This window comes from Ochotona princeps, chromosome 22 (assembly GCF_030435755.1).
Source record: "Ochotona princeps isolate mOchPri1 chromosome 22, mOchPri1.hap1, whole genome shotgun sequence".
In the NCBI taxonomy this organism is placed as follows: domain Eukaryota; kingdom Metazoa; phylum Chordata; class Mammalia; order Lagomorpha; family Ochotonidae; genus Ochotona; species Ochotona princeps.
In genome coordinates, this window is record NC_080853.1 from 8,264,308 (window position 1) to 8,282,987 (window position 18,680).

General features: G+C 48.2%; 1 protein-coding gene across 1 annotated transcript in view; it reads right to left on the minus strand.

The window, feature by feature from the left end:
* ARFGEF2 (ADP ribosylation factor guanine nucleotide exchange factor 2) overlaps positions 1-18,680 on the minus strand; it is a 93,915-nt gene that overhangs the window by 45,153 nt on the left and 30,082 nt on the right. The window contains exons 7-15 of the mRNA XM_058679333.1: positions 12,716-12,784; positions 10,511-10,662; positions 8,121-8,251; positions 6,901-7,135; positions 6,279-6,378; positions 5,446-5,585; positions 4,168-4,276; positions 2,376-2,559; positions 88-199 (exon numbers count right to left, since the gene is read on the minus strand). Coding sequence (XP_058535316.1) covers positions 88-199; positions 2,376-2,559; positions 4,168-4,276; positions 5,446-5,585; positions 6,279-6,378; positions 6,901-7,135; positions 8,121-8,251; positions 10,511-10,662; positions 12,716-12,784 — 1,232 coding nt within the window. The remainder of the gene's footprint in view (positions 1-87; positions 200-2,375; positions 2,560-4,167; positions 4,277-5,445; positions 5,586-6,278; positions 6,379-6,900; positions 7,136-8,120; positions 8,252-10,510; positions 10,663-12,715; positions 12,785-18,680) is intronic.

The window sequence follows — 18,680 nt, forward strand, 5'->3', positions numbered from 1 at the left end:
AGACACAGCACGCAGAGCCCCCCAGTCTCAAGGTCAAGCTGAGAACCTTGACAGAACCCAGTGACACCCTTAAAGCCCCAGCCTTACAGAGTCAAGGCGCTCCTCCTGGTGTAGGAACTGGGCAATGTCATCAACAGACGTTCCCAGCATGCCCTGCTCCTGGAGAAACTGGATCCCCCTCTTGGGTTTCTTGTTGAATCTGTTTCAAAGAGATGGGACACAGGTTGCAGATTTCAGAATCTAGAGGGTAGAAAAAGCCAGTATTTGAATACCATAAACAAGCCCTCACATGTAAACTAGCAAAATCCTGTGTGCCTTGCTAGCTTTTCTGAATTCTACAATTCTATCTTATTTTCTTTTTTAAAGACTTATTTATTTAAAAGGCAGAGTTAGAGAGAGGGAGGGAAAGCAGTAAGATCTGCTATTCGTTGACTTTCCAGATGGTGACAACAGCCATGACTGGGCGAGGAGGCCAAAGTTAGGAGGTTAAAGTTTCATCTAGGTCTCCCATGTGGGTGTAGGAACCCAAGTCCTTGGGTTAGCTACTGCTGCTTTCCCAGGAGTATTAGCAAGGTGCTGGATTGGAAGCGGTGCAACTAGGACTTGAACCAGTAGCCATGTGGGATGCTGGCACTATAAGCGGTGGCTTAACATGTAATGCTGGTGCCATTCTCAATTTCTGAGCCAGCTAAAACAGTCTGACAACTGTCTCCCATCCATCCGTTTCTACTACTAATGGAAGCTTAGTGACTTGCTGGGCACATAACCACCTGGAACAAAAACTATACCTTCCTGTCCTCCCTTAAGCAAAGCACATTGTCACGTGAAGTTCCGGCCAGTGCCTCTTGGTGGGATCCTTCAGCAAAGCCAACTCCTCCAGCTCCAGCAGCCATCTTGGACAAGAAACCCTCCATGAAAACCCTGTGCTGGGGATTGTGAAGCAGACAGGTCCGAGGAGCCTGGCTCCCGGAAGTGCACCAGCGTCCCTGGTAGTCTCCGACCGTCTATGTTTGGACTGCCTTGACTCAAGAGACAAATACACATGTGGCTTTTGCACTTTGGGGATAAGAACAGAGACTGATTCAGTAGGTAACAAAGTCACAGCATGCCTCTTCTGAGTGAGATATTTTACCAACTCAGGGATGAAAAAGAGCCCCAAGCATTCCAAGCAGGGGACACCTCAGGGAACAGAGGTGAAGGTGGTCAGCGGACCGAAAACCCTGTGGACCATGTGAGCTTCGGCAGGAGACCAGGTCGGTAAAGGAGCAGAGCAAACTGGACTGAAGGGCCTTAGGCAGGGCCATGGAAACACCTCTTCATTTTTAGGATTACTTTAGGAACAAGTGTCCTGGGGTAGCAGGTTACTTGAGGTGTTCACACCCATGGCAAAGTGCCTGGGTCTGAGTTCCATCTTTGCTTCCATTTCAGGCTCCTGCTAAGGGCACCTGGGATGAGCAGATGATGACTCAAAGACCTGCATCCCCAGCACCCACACAAGACCCTGATGGAGTTTCTGGCTCCAGTCTTCAGCCTAGCCCAGATCTGGCTGCTGCAGGCATCTGGGGAGGGAATTAGCACATGGAAGAACTCTGCTTCTCCCTCTTTCTCTATCGTTCATGCTGTCAGATAATAAACAAGGATCACTTTTTAAAAAAATCCAATCTACTAAAAAAAAAAATAAAAGATGACTTCAGCTGCTGTGGGGAGGTGCAGATGGTGATAGGAGAAATGAGGAGAGATCACTGTGGATGAGTGATCCCATGACTCCGACCTTTACACAAACACTGAACTCACGAGGTTGTCCAATCACTAAAGACCAGGCAGGATGTGGGGGGGGAAGAGAGAGAGTGTGTGTGTGTGTACCCACTCACGTGTGGAAAAGACCAGAAAAAAACATACAAAGACAGATCAATAATTGTGCCAATTCTATGGTTGTATGGGGGAAAGATTATTTTCCATAGATGTTCAATTAAGAATCTCATGACAGCTACAAATTACTTTCAAATGTTCAGAAAATATATCTATCTATATCTATCTATCTATCTATCTATCTATCTACTTAAAATGACAAACTTCTGCGTGCTGGAATTTTTCCTAATCTATAATTAAAAATGAGAAACACGCTCACTGATAATTTCCTGAAGGCAGTTGTTTCATGAGTGATTTCTGCATTCCTGCTTTGTCCTCGCCTCTATTTTCTAAACTGCTTTACTTTTTCCCATTGGAAAGGGAAGAAGTCCCCACCAACCGCACCACGCTCACACCATGTGCACGCGCTGATTCACCTGGCTGGCTCAGCCGGGCCCACCCATGGCCAGCACCACCCGTGTCGGGGATCAGCCCCCGGATTCCCGAGACGCGGCCGCCACACTCACAGCTCGATGCCATGCTCAATAATCTCCTTTTGCTGCTTGATGACCTCAAACTGCTCCGGGTCATCCTGAATGGCTGTCTGTGTCCCGGAGGACACTGTGGACTCCATGGACGTCACACTGCTCCGCCTGCCCATGTCCAGGCCTTTCCCGTCCCCCATCTCCTGATCCAGGAGCCTCTCCTGACCTGCAGTGATACAAAAGCAAAGGGAAACAAATTGGCAGAGGAGACACACACACGAGGCAGAGCTGTCTGCCTCCCCGGGCCTCTGCTAGCGGAGGCAAGGAGGGCCGAGAGCCGGCTGACTTGCAGCTCCTCTCCATTCCGAGACAGGAGGTGATGGCTCAAGTGCAGCGTCCCTGTCACCACCTGAGGAGCCCACGCTGAATTCACGCCAGTACCTGCTGTCTGTCTCGCTCTCTTAAAGATTTTATTGATTTGAAAGGCAGAATAACAGAGAGAAATAAGGAGAGGTCAACTGTCCTGCTGCTGGTCCACTCACTCCCCAATGCCTGCGACATTCAGGGCTGGGCCAGGCAAGCCAGAAGCCAGAAACGCCAGCCAGGTCTCCCACATGGTGGCAAGGTCCCATGTATTTGGGTCCTCATCCGCTGGTTTCTCAGGCACATGAGCAGGAAGTGGGGCAGATGGGACTCAAACTGGAACTCCCCTATGAGACACACACGTCACTAACGGCAGTTTGACCCACAATGCTGGAGCCTCCCCTTTCTCTTATAAACAAATACAAAAATGCATTTAATATGTAACTTAAATAATTTGAAAAAGTGTTCAACAGAACAGGGTCAAAAGCCAAGAAGCAGCCATCGGGACACAGGAGAATTTGGTATATCAGAGTGATGCCTCAAACTAACAAGAAAGAGACCACTGGGGAAAAGTTAGACAAACTGATCAACTCGGAAAAATGAAGTGAGAGAATAACTTCCCACTGTTCCCCTAAAATATACAAATAGCTCAAACACAGAACCTTCAGGCCCAGTGTGGTAGCCTAGCAGCTAAGATCCTTGCCTTGTAAATGCTGGGATCCCATATGGGTGCTAGTTTGTATCCTGGCAGCCCCACTTCCCATCCAGTTCCTGCTTGTGGCCTGGGAAACCAGTCAAAGATTGCCCAAAGCCTTGGGACCCTGCACCTATGTGAGAGATCTGGAGGAGGCTCCCGGCTCCTGGCTTTGGATCGACTTAGCTCCAGCCGTTGTGGCCTTTAGGGAGTGAACCAGTGGATGGAAGGTCTTACTGTCTCTCCTCCTCTCTGTATATCTGACTTACCAACAAAAATAAATAGATCTTTAAAAAAGATAAAAGAATCGGGCCCAGAGTGGTAGTATAGCGGCTAAAGTCCTTGCCTTGAATGCACTGGAATCCCATATGGGTACCACTTCTAATCCTGGAGGTCCTGCTTCCCATCCAGCTCTCTGCTTGTGGCCTGGGAAAGCAACTGAGGATGGCTCAAAGCCTCAGGACCCCGCACCCGCATGGGAGACCCAGAAGAAGCTCCGGGCTCCTGGCTTCAGATCGGTATAGCTCTGGCCATTGCGGCCTCATGGGGAGTGAATCAGTGGATGGAAGATCTTCCTCTCTATCCCTTCTCTCTGTATATCTGACCTTCCAACGAAAATAAGATTTAAATCTTAAAAAAAAAGTAGTTAAAGAAAGAAACAGAACCTTCAAAATGCTAGACTAGCAAACTAGTCTTTGCTCAATTCGAAGCCAACTACACCCAGACAACTTTTCCCAACAGTAGGCTGTCAGGAATGGAGAAATGCGGCTTTCTCACCCACGCTGGTCTGGTGGTTGGGATTCACATACAGGTCTTTGCTCCACTCCACCATGCACTTGAGGATGGACACGAGGCACTCCAGGCCTTTCTTCCTCAGACTGAGCTCCTGTTGGACCAAGAGGCACAGTATGGAGACTTGGCAGAAACACTAAGAACGCGCAGGTGTGGGACTCCCAGCACATCCAGAGAGGGCACGAGACAATCACGGACATTTGGTGCTATTAGGGACAATGACCAAGGACCAGTTCCCAAGGACACACATATCGGGGGCTGTCGAAAGCCCGGGCATGGCCGAAGGGGATCACTACAAACATCCTGGCCCAGAAGAGAGGGCAGTGTGCCTAACCTCCTGACGGGAGTCAGGTATTTGTGAAGAGCATTCCCATTCATTCCTATGGAAAAGAAGACAGGCAGGAACGGAGGGAGCGAGAGACAGAGGGGGTGGAATGAGAGAGGGAGGGGGTGGAAAAGGTGGGTCCTAAAAATAACGTCCTAAACAGTGATTTAAAAAGAGAAAAATAAAACATTATTCAGCAAATGAATGATTCTGGATATAGCTTATCCTCCAAATACCCCAAAATACACTACATTCAATTTTAAGGATTACTTGATAATAAAAATAACAACCAATTTTTAAAAACAAATCTTGAATAAGAAACTGAGTTGCAGATAATCTAAAAAAAATATGTATTTTTTCGATTCAGAATAGCATGCAAGGCAGCAGAGACTGTGCGAATTTTGGATAACCGTGAACTTCTTCTAAGAAAAATGTCCATGCAGCAAAAACCCCACACCTAACCTGAGGCGCTCACCAGGCTGGCCTGCTCCCTCGGAGCCCTCTGGCTCTGCTGGCTTTGTCAGCACCCCACCAGGCAGCCTCCCCTGCCTGCATTGGAACCGGGCGGGGTCCTGCTCTCCACACTGACTCTGGCAAGGGGGCGGGGAATGAATGAGCATCCTACAGCTGGTCTCAGCTCAGAAGTCACCTTCTCCGAGAGCCCCTGAGCACCCCTGTGAGTGACCGCTCCCCATCTGTGGCACTGCCTGGCTGCTGTCCTTGTCTCTTGTTCTCTGCAGCCCTTCCCACACCAGCCAACTCAGTTCTTTACTGCTGCCTTGTGGGGCAGGAGGCGTGTGCACATCTACTGAGCTTCTGTTTTGTTCACCGCTCTGTGCACAGCACCGAGGACGGAGTCCGGCATGTGGTGGTGCTCCCCCCAGGCTTGCCTGAAATGAGTGGGCTTCCAAGGTAAGTGAGGGCCTTGGTATTTTTACCTGCAGAGGTGTCATGCCCAGCTCGTGCCCACTTCGTCCCTGAGCGATTTTCGACAAATCATTTACAAGGCGCTCAAAAATGTTAGCAGCATTTAAATCGCAGTCATAGTTGACATAGATATCCACAACACACTGGGCATCTGGGAAAACAATCAAAGACAAACAGCAGTTACATTTTCTCTAAATGAGATGTTTCTGACAAGAACTCAGAAGGCCACACTTCATTCAGGATGGTCTATCAGAAGCCCTGTTTCCAGGCCTGCCTCCTCATTAACTGTAACCCCGGGCACTTCATCCCACCCCTCCACACCTCACCTTCCTTGTCAGAAAGGGGCTAATGATACACCATCTACCTCTAAAAGTATGTCACTCTCATGAAATCACCTTACAAGACAGACATGTGGAATGCTTTGTTGGAAGCCCATGACTGTAAGGTGTAAAGCACATGCAAATTCAGTTCAGGACCCTATCCAGGTAGGCAGCACCAATGCTCTGGGCCTGTGATGAACGCACAGTGCTTGGTACACAGGTAGGGTGACCATGTGTCCCAGACTGATAGGATCAGGGGGTGGGTTCTGGGATGTGGGCTTTTACATGCAAAACCCAGGAAGTCTGAGACAAATCAGTTTGAACTGGTGATGCTCTGAAAGAGGAGAAAAAGTGGGAAAGGACAACTCACTAGGTTAGAGTGAGCCTTTTGGCAAGTGACTTTTCCTAACACATCATTTCAATCCTACAAAGAAGGGCTAAAAGTCTTAATCTGGGCTTCGGCAAATGAAGTAGCCACAGCTGAGCTGAACCTGCCTGTGGCTGGGCGTCCACAGGGCACCTACCTGCACAGATCCTCGTCAGAGTCTGAATGACCATCCACCTGTGCTCAAAAGAACTCGTCGATGTTTCTAAGATGTTCAGGAAAATCTCTTTGAAGAAGACCTGTATGACAGGAAGACAAAGAGGACAACTGGCAGTGACAACTAGGGCTCACAGAGGAGCCTGGCAGCGCCTACCTACAGTAAGCCAAGGGGCCTGGGCAGAAGGAAGAGACAGCATCAAATCTACCCTCAGGGAGGGGATGGCTGCACACAGCCCCATTGTGGGACGTCACCCCTGGGCTCCCACCTTGCCCAGCCACATGGAGATGCAAAAGAAAGGGGGGAATATGGATTTTCAGCTGAAATATTATTTTCTAATTTAGCAACTAATAATCCATATGACTTCAATTTACAGACCACACAAATATGTTTAGGCTGAGTTCAGCACACAGACTGTTACGTCAAAGCTTTGGGTAAACTACGGATCGTACAAGATCTGCAAAACAAAGTTTTCATGAAAAGGTGCTCTCTTTATCACTCAGCAGAATCAGTAACCATGTAACCCTATCCTGGTGACTGTGCCGCCAACAGTTGATTCAGCTGAAATGAGTTATTTAACAACAATAACAAATTGAGTCTCTACCTCTATTTGCATTTTCAAGTGCATTTTGAAATTTGAAAGAAGAGTAAGAAAAATGGCGAGAGAGAGCTCGAAGACATCAGGCACCGAAGAGACGCCGTTTTTGGACAAGGCCACGCAGAGATATTGCTTGATTGCATTGATAAACATCTCGTGAGTCCGGAAGACAGGGCCAGCGTTCTGCAACACGGACAGGAGCAGCTGCAGCGACACCACCTTGGAGCGCAGCTCGTGGGATCTGGCAAGGAACACGGAGGGCAGTAAGAGCGCGGGAGGACAGACCGTGAGGCAGGACACTGCTGCAGAAGGGCTTGTTCCTCCAGCAGCAGGCCCTCTGCTGAGAAGCCTGTGAGCTAAGACTTAACAAGAGGCATCTGTTAGCAAGAGACCTGCTCTGGGGTGAGCTGGGTCTTCCTGGTGTCTGCAGACCTTCTGGGAACAGGCTTGAGCGTGAGCCCGAGGCCCCTGCCTGCTCCATCTTTACATGTGAAGACCCCAAGGTCAGGATGCTAAGAAATGGAAAATGCTCATCAGCCTTTCCCTCATGGCAGCATTCCTGACAAAAAGACCTGAAGACTAGCATTAACGATGAATAATAATTGCAGAAACAACAGTGGTTATTAGTAATGGACAAGACCTTGTGCTCAGACTAACATCATCTCATCTTTCCACTCATTCCTGCAAGGTGATGTTTCCTAGTCCCACTGTGCAGGTGCAGTTCAGCCAACAGCCACAGGGCTGCTGCCAAGCAGAGGAGCTGGAAGTGCACACAGCTCTCGCTCTAAAGCCCCCGCTGTCGGCACCCCACAGGGCCCTCCCTCAGCCTTGCAGTAGCACATTTGCTATGAAGAACTGTTGGCTTTCCCTGAGCTGAAACTGGCCTTACACCTGTGCCTACAAAGCAGGGCAGAGAACTGCATCCACAGGTATCCCGCCCTTTCTTACTTCCCAATCAGGAGATTAAAGAAGGCATTTAGCTAAATACACTGACCATTTTCAGCACAAGAACACATCAGGGCCAAATCTTGGTGACTGGGTATACAGACAGTGAGCATGAAAGGACTGTAGGGACTTCATGGATTGGAAAAGCTGCGGGCCATGCCCACCATTCCCACCATGCCCCCCACCCAGGAGCCAGGACGTTCCCACCACAGGAGGGTGGGAACTGGCAGCACGTGCTTCTGGCTCACGGGCTGTAGCTGGCCAAACTACTGCCTGCTTACTTCGGATCCGGAGGACCTTCCCCAAGGGGCTTCATGGACAGCTTGCACAGGGAGCGGAACACGAGGAAGGCGTCCTTCTGCAGAATGTGGGAGAACCTAGCTGCCACCTGGTGTCCTTGTGCGTCTGATTCCTGAGGTTAGAAACAGATGAAAACAAAAAGCAGACGGGACAACACGAAAGGGCAACTCTTCAAACACAAGAAAGCTCCTGATTTCAATGGGGAGTTCATCACAGGGAGAGGTGAGGGGAGGAACAGAGAACAGGCCCTAAGGGGCTGAGGGCTCATGGCACCGGGTTCCAAACTTTGGTCCTTATTCCTCAGAAAGGTGGCATGGACGACTTAAAATGATAAGCGATCCAAGTTAAACAATACCAACTAAGGCGGGAAACAGAGCATCTCACGATCACAGAAAATCCGAATAAGCTTATTTTTTCCAATTTTTTAAAAAAAATTTATTTGAAAGAGTTACAGAGGAGGAAAGACACAGGCAGAGAGAATCTTCCACCCACTGGAACCCTCCCCAAAGGCCTGTAAAGGCCAAGGTTGGGCCAGACTGAAGCCAGGAACACAGAGCTGCTTCGGGGCCTCCTACATGGGTGCAGGGGCCACCTTCTACTGCTTTCCCAGGTGCATTAGAAGGGAGCTGGACCAGCCGTGGAACATCCGGGACAAGAACTAGCACCCACATGGGATACCAGTGGCAGAGGTGGAGGCCTAACCGGGTTTGCCACAAGGCTGGCCTCTGAACTAAGTGTATTTTTATGCAAAAGAAAAAAAAAGTGAGGGGGGGGGAGAAATCCATGCAATTTTTTTCAGAATACATATTTTCCCAAGAGCTTTCTGGAGACCTCTAAATGATAATCCAAGGACGATTTTACAAGGTCATTACACAGAGTTCAGTTAGTGTGGAAACGTGTCTGTGACACGGTGTGAAGGGGACAAGGCCATGTCCCAGCCTCCTGCGCACAAATCCTCGAGCGCATTTAAGAGCAACTCTCTAAGCACATTCTTCCATTTGTTTTCATTTTATTTGACAGACAGACAGAAGGCAGACAACAGAAAGATCCGGAGAGAGAGAGAGAGAATGCAGGCTTTTCTGTGCGTTGATTGATTCCCCAAATGCTTCCATCTACTGGTGCCGGGCCAAGTCAAAGCCAAGAGCGTGGAGCTCAGTGCAGGTCCCCCGCCTGTGCGCAGGGGTCCAGGCACAGCTGTGCTGCTCTATTCCCCAGGCCATGAGCACGGAGCTGGACAGGAAGAGGGGCAGGTGCCACTGGTTTTTCTCACTCTGACACAATGCAAGCCACTCTGACATTCAAAAAGAATAAGTAAATCTTGAAAAGAATAAAATAAATTAAAAAATAATACAAGTAAAAAGAAAAAGTAAATCTTGAAAAGAAAAGCAAAGGTTGAGAAACCTTGGGGAAGCTATGCAGAAAGAAGGACCTGGCTGGATAATCATGTCGTATGACTCTATGTTCCACATGCTGATATATACAATTTTCAAGAGTATAATAAAGTCATTATTTTGCAAAAATAACGTGGCAGACATACACATGAAGCTGAAAGGATGTTCACAGTACACATCAAAGTTACCAAGCATGTTACTACAGAACACGTACACAGTTACTCTGCTTAAATGGAGTAATATGGGCCCGGAGTGGTAGTCTAGTGGCTAAAGTCCACACCTTGCATGTGCCGGGATCCCATATGGGTGCCAGTCCACGTCCCAGCTGCTCCACTTCCCATCCAGCTCCCTGCTTGTGGCCTGGGAAAGCAGTCGAGGATGGCCCAAAGCCTTGGGATGCTGTACCCACATGGGAGACCTGGAAGAAACTCCTGGCTCCTGGCTTCGGGTCAGCTCAGCTCCGGCTGTTGCAGCTACTTGGAGTATGAATCATCAGATGGAAGAAACTTCTCTCTGTCTCCTCTTCTCTTTATATATATCTGACTTTCCAAAAAAAAAAAAATCTTAAAAAAAAATGGAGGAATATGTCAGAAGTAGAAAAATCTGGAAGAATCTACATAAAATGTCACCAGGGGTGAGTTCTGGGTTATGAGACTCAGAACAACTTTTTCCTCATATACTGACTTTCCAACTAGAGAGGAAAGCCTGTTCTAGATTTTTCTGTTTTCTCATAATGACTGCATGTTATTCTGAAAGAAGGAAATGGACAGAAATTCAAATTTTTAAAAATTCTGGGTAAACAGGATTTAATCACAATGTAACACCAGTCAAACTGAACACATTCCAAGAAGTGAATAGCCCAGGATGACGCCAACTGAACACTGACCAGGAGATGTCTCTTTCTCACTTCTCCTGACAGGGATTAATCATGCAGCCCTCAAGGTTACGACGGACGTGAGTGAGGACAGTCGCCAACATACCAGGTTATCTGCTGATGACAGGGACTGCCTGTCGTCTGCGATGCCGTTGGTCTGTGAGTTCTCATCAACCCCAGGGGGACCGCCACTGTCCTGGCCTTCCAGGGCTCCCAAGCCCCTCTCGGGTTCTGTCACACCATGCTTTTCCGCTGCTTCTGAAAACACAAGCACAGAAGTCATCACCCAGTTGGCCCGTGCCCTGGTGGCTGCCTGAGCCCCTAAGGGCTCACCCGACCGTCCACCTGCTGCCATTACTGCCCCAGGACTGACCCAATAGGGAGAAAGAACTGGCTATTGGGATGCTTGCTTCTTAACCACAGTGCACTGCTGGGGCCACAGCATGCACAACCCACCCCAGGGACTTCATTCTTACTACCACCCAAGCCAAAGCGCCCCTAAAACAGTACACTGCAGCAGCCCCGCCCACCCTGGACAGCTTCAACTGAAAATGATTAGAAGTCACTGAACATCTGAAGCACAAAACTTTTTTTACACAGTCGTTATTACTGGAATTAAAGAAGAACAACTTATGACAAAAAACATTAATTACAAAGAAAAATGTAGACCTGGGCTTCCTGGCCAGCTAGGAAAGAATTCTAAAAAGAATTATAGTCTCACCATATACTAAGATCAAATCTAAATGGATAAAAGATCTACACCTGCATCCAGAAACCTTCAAACTTTTGGAAGAAAATGTTGGAAATACTCTGCAAGATCTAGGGGTAGGTCCCTACTTCCTAAGAAGGACACCAAAAGCAGTAGAAATCGAGACCAGAATAAACAAATGGGACCTCATCAAACTACGAAGCTTCTGCACAGCAAAGGAAACAATCAACAAAGTAAAAAAACAGCCCACAGAATGGGAGAAGATCTTCGCACACTGCATAGGTGATAGAGGGCTAACCTCCAGAGTATACAAAGAATTACAAAACAGCCAAAACACCAAAATAAACAAGCCACTCAAGAAATGGGCACGGGAAATGGGCAGACATTTCACAAAGGAACAATCCCAAATGGCAAATAAACATATGAAAAAATGCTCAAGCTCCCTGGCAATAAGGGAAATCCAAATTAAAACATCAATGAGGTACCACCTAACGCCAGTAAGACTGGCCCACATGAAAAACACCAACAACACTTGCTGGCGAGGTTGCGGGGAAAAAGGAACCCTACTCCACTGCTGGTGGGGCTGCAGATTGGTACAGCCTCTATGGAAATCAGTATGGAGAATATTCAAACAACTCAAAATCAACATACCATATGACCCAGCTATAGCACTCCTAGGAATATATCCAAAAAACTTGTTTTACGAGAAACCAACATGCACTCCTATGTTCATAGCAGCACAATCAGTAATTGCAAAAACATGGAAACAACCAAAATGCCCATCAACAGAGGATTGGATAAGAAAGCTATGGTTTATCTACTCCATGGAATACTACTCAGCTATTAAAAAAAAACAAAATGCAGTTCTTTGTGGCCAAATGGGCCAAACTGGAAACCATAATGCTAAGGGAAATGAACCAATCCCAAAAGGTTAGATACCACATGTTTGCCTTAATTTAAGATGATATGATGTTAAGCATAACATGTTATGTTATGGATATTATGTCATATGTAGTATATAAACTAAAATTGAACTGTGAATGGGGGGTCACAGAAAGTGGTTAAGAAATCGCATTTATTTTTAACATGTTGACTGCTCAATACCATGTCAATTAATTCCATAACGATGTTAATTGTTGCAGATGGTATGTTAGTGCTTTTATTTGACCGGGATGATACTCTGCTGACTCTGGCCTCAGACCAGAGAGGGTCTACCCAATAAGTAGTTGGACTTGACTGGACTATAAGATGTTGGACTCTGTGCTTGGCATATACTTGCAAAGAGGGAATTTCAACTGAACTTGAACTATGGTTATGCAACAAGGTGGAGGAACCCACGATGGGGGGAGGGTGGGGGGAGAATCCCAGATTCTATGTAATTACAACACAATGTAATTAATGAATAAATTTAATTAAAAAAAAATAAAAAGAATTATAGTGTTCATCATTTAATAAAGGAAAGTGCATTTGTTCACTAACAGAACAATGAAACTCTAAGTGGCATTTATTATGTGGCTCTTCAAAGTCTCTGGGATCAATGCATTTGGTTGACAACTCCCTTGGGGCATCGGGCGGGAGGGCTAGGCTATCCTTGCCTCTTACCTTTCACAGCCGAAGCGACTACGTCTTCTAGGATGTCCTTCACCACCTCCTGGGCTCCGTCCTCCAGGCCTATACCACGCACAGCCAAGTACAAGGACACACCGGGACGTTCCCAGCGAAGACAAAGGAAAGGAAGAAGATTACAACAGTGTTCCTCTGAAGTCCTGCTTCCGAGGGCAGAGGCTACAAACCCCATGGTGCGGCAGACGACACCCCCAGAAACCTGAAAAGTCTCACACAGCACCTGCTGGACTGTCCAGGTCTGCTTGGGGGCCTGCAAAAGGCCTTGGGCATGGCCCTGCCACCTCTCGAGCCCAGACGCTTGGCCCAGGAACTCCCCACAGCTTCTGACTTGGGGGAAGGAGCTGGATATCCTCCAGCTGTGCCTGTTAGTGCCAAGGGATGGTGGATCCTTCTCTGGTGCCTGTACCCTGGATACCATGGCGCCCTGGCATGCAACAAGCTTTCTGCTGCCTCATTCCCCGCAGTGAGAGCCCCGAACCCAGCCCAGGATGCCTCAGGAGAAATGTGAGGGTTTGCTACATGGTCGAGGAGATTCCTCTGTAAAGCGTTAACTGGTGAAGTGGAAGAGGTTAAACACCTGTCATTTATTATTTCGGGGGACTCAGGTTTTGGGAGGGGTTGCCGGTATTGTGGTAGTGGGTTAAGCCACTAACCACAATGCTGGCATTCGATATGGGTACAAGTTTGTGTTCTGGCAGCTTCACTTCTGATACAGCTCCTTGTTCAAGTCCTAGAAAAGTAACGAAGGAAGGCCCAAGTAACTGGGCCCCTGTCACCCATGTGGTGAGGTTCCTGGTTTCAGGCTTGTCCAGTCCCAGCTTTGCAGCCATCTGGGGAGAATCAGCAGATAAGGATCTCTCTACAACTCTGCCTTACAAATACATACATAAATCCATTCTTAAGAAAAAAAGGGGGTGGGGGGCTGAGCTGGAGTTATGAAATACTGTGTAAAGCCACCACCTGCAGTTGCAGTGCCAGCATCCTCTATGGGTTTGAGTCCCACCTGCTCCACTTCTGCCTGGGAGGCAGAGGAGGATGGCCCAAGAGTTTCGGCCTCTGCATCCACACTCCTGGTTCCTGGCTTTGGACTGGTCTAATTCTGGCCGTTGTGGCCATCTGGGGAGTGAACCTGTAGATGGAAGATCTCCCAGTCTCTCCCTCTCTCTCTATAACTCTGCCTTCCAAATAAATACATACACTTAAAAAAATGAAATAATAAAAAAAAAGAGTACCAGTTCTTGCAAAGAGTTATAAGCAGCTCTCAATTAGACTCTTGGAAGTAAACGTGAGACGTCATACTGACCAAAAGGACCATCACCTTAGTTTAAGTCACATGATCCTTTAATTCTGCCTTGAGGAGGACGTTCACCGGGACAGTTCTACTACACTTGGTCGGCGAGCTCCTGGGCGCCGAGTGTTTCCAGTGAGCACAGGACATGTCCCAAGAATCCCCATGGGTAAGTACATTTGCAGGTGGGACCATGATATCCTGTGTTTTTCTTATAAAGGGCAAAATGGAAAATGCAAAGCACCCTGACCACAGGCACAATCTTTTCACTGGTTTCTACACCCAAAACCAATGAGCTGGATCTGCTACGTCACTGCCCTATCACCTTCACTATCCGTGCAGTTCAAATGCACCACTTACCATCTGCGTTAGTACGTACACTGCACAGTGCCTTCAAGCTAACTCATCGTAAGCAACTAAATCTGCAAAACAGTTCTGCATGTTCTAATTATATTTCCTGAATGTATCTTAAAATAAATGTGTCAAGATTAAGATCAAAACTGTTCACCTATGAATCACCTAAAATCATCTCATCTGATCTGGCAAACATCTGACCAAATATTTCCAAGAATTCCTATCCTGTTTCAACATTCTCTGATGCTACGAGTTACAAAAATTTGGTGAGTTTCCAATCCATAGTGTCCATTCCACAGGACCTGACAACTTGGCTTCTTTACATTCAAACACAGGAAACATCCACTCATTTTTTCCCAAGATGCTATTAGCTCATAGCGAACCCAGAAGCTGACAAGTAGCGACTGACAGGTGACTGTCACCTGGCCTACAGAATGTATCATTTTCCTGTACTTACTCTTTAAGACTTCTGAACTAGCTATCAACATTTATATACTCAGAAACTAAAAAGAAAGACGGAAGGGAGGGAGGGAGGAAGGAAAAAAGAAATGAGAGAGAGAGAAATAGAGAGAGGGAGGGAGGGAGGAAGGAAAAAAGAAATGAGAGAGAGAGAAATAGAGAGAGGGAGGGAGGGAGGAAGGGAAGCAGAGATGGAGGAAGAAAGGAAGAACAAAGAAGCCAGAGCTAGCTTCTGGCTACAGAATTCAACCACGCGGTAACCCTGGCCACGCCAGCAGCGGTCTTCGTCAGCCAGCATCCGGAGCACCCGTGGATACCCTGCTGCCTCACCATGCCCAACTGAGGGTCTCTCTTCCAGGGCAACCAACCCTTAGTCACCACCACACTGGACTGGCACTGTTCTTCTGTAGTGAATAAGAAAGTAACATGTCCACAGTGGGTGCTTGGTCGAGCAGGTAAGACACCTACACACCACACGCCAGGGCCTGGTTTGAGTCCCTGCGCTCACGGGTGGGGGGGGGGAGCTTTTCACCAACACAGACCCAGGGAGGCAATGGTGATGGCTAAGGCAATGGAATTCCTGCCACCCACGTGGGAGGCCTGGCTCGCATTCCTGGCTCTTGGCTCTGGCTCAGCTCCAGCCACTAATGACATTAAGGGAATGAACCAGAAAACAGGAGCTCTTTCTCTTTGCCTCTCAGATAAATAAATTAAAGAATAAAGAAAATAAAATGCCAGGAATAGGAAAAGTGGGAGACATTGGTAGATGATTTAAGAACATGAGAAGGGTCTGTGCTGTAGCAGAACAGGTTAAGTGCTGCTTACAATACCAGCATCCCATGTCTGAACATGGCTGCGGTTCCCAGCTGCTCTGCTTCTGATCCAGCTCCCTGCTAATGCGCTTGGGAAAGTGGCAGAGGATGGCCTGAGCACCTGGGCCCCCGACACCCACATGGGAAACTCAGACAGAGCTCTGCACCCAGGCTGCAGTCACTGCGGAGTGAATCAGTGGACGGAAGATAGATCAGTCGTCTCACTCTGCTTTTCAAGTGAATAAAAACAGAACATGGGGGGGGGGTGGTACAGCACATAAAGCACCCACCTGCAAAACTGGCATTTAAAAAGAACATTAGTTCATGTGCTCCACTTTTCTTGAAAGATTTATATGGAAAGTCAGATATATAGAGAGGAGGAGAGACAGAGAGGAAGATCTTCCATCCAATGATTCACTCCCAAGTGGCCACAACAGCTGGAGCTGAGCTGATCTGAAGCCAGGAGCCATCCTCGGCTGCTTTCCCAAGCCATAAGCAGGGAGCTGGATGGGGGAATGGGGCTGCTGGGACACAAACTGGCACCCATATGGGATCCCGGCACGTTGAAGGCAAGGGTTTTAGCTACTAGGCTACTGCACTGTGCCCGGCGCTCCACTTTTCAATCCAGCTCCTTGCTTAATGACCTGAGAAACCAGCAGGGAGAATGATCCATGTGCTTGGGCCCCTGCACCCAAATAGGAGACCCGGATGGAGCTCCTGCCTTCAGATCAGCTCAGCCATGGCCACTTCGGGCATCTAGGGAGTGAACCAACTGATAGAATATTTCTCCCTTTCTGTCTCTCCCTCTGTCTCTATAACTCGTTCAACTGAAGAAATAAATTTATTTATATACTTTGAAAGTTAAAAGTTACAGACAGAAGGGGAAGAAACACATAGAAAGTTCTCCCGTTGGTTGGATCACTCCCCAGATGGCCTTAGTGGCTTGCCCTGGGCCAGAGTGAAGCCAGGAGTTTCATCATTTGGATCTCCCATATGGGTGGCAGGGGTCCAAGCATTTGATCCATCTTCTGTTGTATTTCCTGGGTCATTGGCAAGGAGCTGAACTTGAAATAGGAGACAGCCAGGGCACAAACAGGATCTCAAATGGGGTGCTGGTATTGCAGGCGGCAGCTTTACCCCTTATATTACAATGCTGTCCCCAAAACAAACATGGCTTTTAATGTCATCTGCCACAACTTTCTGAAGTCCTCTCTGACACACGATGCGTTTAAGTCAGTGCCTGGAAATAGTGAGTGCTCACATTTGAGGTTTGTGGGGCTGTGGTGCAGTGGGTGCCTATGGGAAGGCTCTGTGAGGGCCTTAGGAGAGAAGCTTCCTCCGTCATATGCCCAGTCCTGCAGATCGAGTCAATCATGAACCTTCTCAACCAGCCACACTAAAAGCAATGTCAGCGAAAGTCGTCACTATCTTTCGGTCCTGAGAAAAAGAAAAATCTCCATTCAGCAAGGGTTCCGCTGTCCTCGCTGTAGTTTTTGCTTTGAGGAGCCGTAGGAGCTCTGGTTTGTGCTACAAGCAGCATGTTCCTCACTCTGTTTAGCAGGTTCTCAGGACCCAAGCTGCAACAGCAATAGAGCCTGGCAAAAACCAGAATGTTCTAAAAAAAAACCAACAGTACGATGGGCCAGGAAGCCCTAATTCTCACAGAATGTTCTGCAGAGGGAGCTGCTGGGTCCCAAAGAATCCCCATGGGGAAGCAGCAGCAGGATTTGCCCCTCCCCCCATGCTGGACAACTGCTTTTGCTGACTACAGCAATGACCACTAACAAATCTGTTGTGTCAAACTTTTATGCAGCCTGTGAAAATGACATCCAAATCAACCCAAGCACTTGAATGGAGCAAGCAGAGCAAGCTCAGCAAGCATGAGACCTGCTGCGGAGCCCCCAGACCCCACCGCTTCCACAGATTCTGTCTCCAGGAAAAGTAAGATGGTCACCTTGAGCAGGCTCGGACAGGAAATGTCCCTGCTGTCCCAGAGCCCTCCCTAACAGCCTTCTGCCCTCCTCACAGATCCATGATGTCAGGTTGGCAGGGAATGTGCCTGCATTTCACAGCTTTCCTTGCAGAAAGAGGGGTCATATGATCAAATCCTAGCCGTCCTTGGGTAAGGGAGGGTTCAGGGGTGTGGTTACAGCCTCCAGCACTGCTCTGGGGCCTTCCCTCTCCCTTCTTCCCTCCTGGATCAAAATGGCAGCATTCTGCACCAAGGCCAACCCTGGGGATGAAGTCACACACCAAGAATAGCTTGGAAAATTGGAGTTGGAGGCCAGGCCTTCCCAGGTCCCTGTCCACAGCAGGGAGGCAGGGACCACGGGAGATGGGGCAGAAGACTCAGCAACAAGCAATCACGCATAATTCAATCAGCAAACCCAGCGCCTGCCTGGCACTGGGCGGGATCTGGAGCATATTGCTGTCCACAAGACAGATCTTTATCTTAATCCCGGGAACAGTAAGTGAGCAAATCTCATTAAGTGCCACAGGGCCAGGGAAGTCATCATGAGGGGAGGGAGACTGGAGCAGCAGGGGCTAACAGATGATGACAATGAAGTGTGACACGCCTTGTTTCCTAGGAACAGGTCTGAGTGTGTCCAGTGAGTCGGGGCACTCATTCACACAGAAGAGCACTAAAGGGAAAAACCAGAGAGCAAGGTTTTTTGGGACATGTTCCAGCCATGAGCACACAGGGCCCTCTGACAGGAGACACAGCAGGCGACTCCCAGTCCCCATCGTGCAGCTAAGCAGAACGCTGCAAACCAAAGCGCTCAAGAGCCGCTGGGGTTCTGCTCCCGCCCAGACTGCCAGAAGTCAGTCAGAAGGAGCAACAGTGCACTCGGTTATTTTTATCAAGTGTCCATCTGAAACTTCTCCTTCCTCTGTTAAAAACAAAACAAAACAAAAATAATGAAACTTCTGAAGCAGATTTGGGACTCACACGAAAAACAGCCAGGCTCAGCTCAGCCTACCACACCCTCCTATCACACGCACATCTGATTACTCTCTGAAATACGTC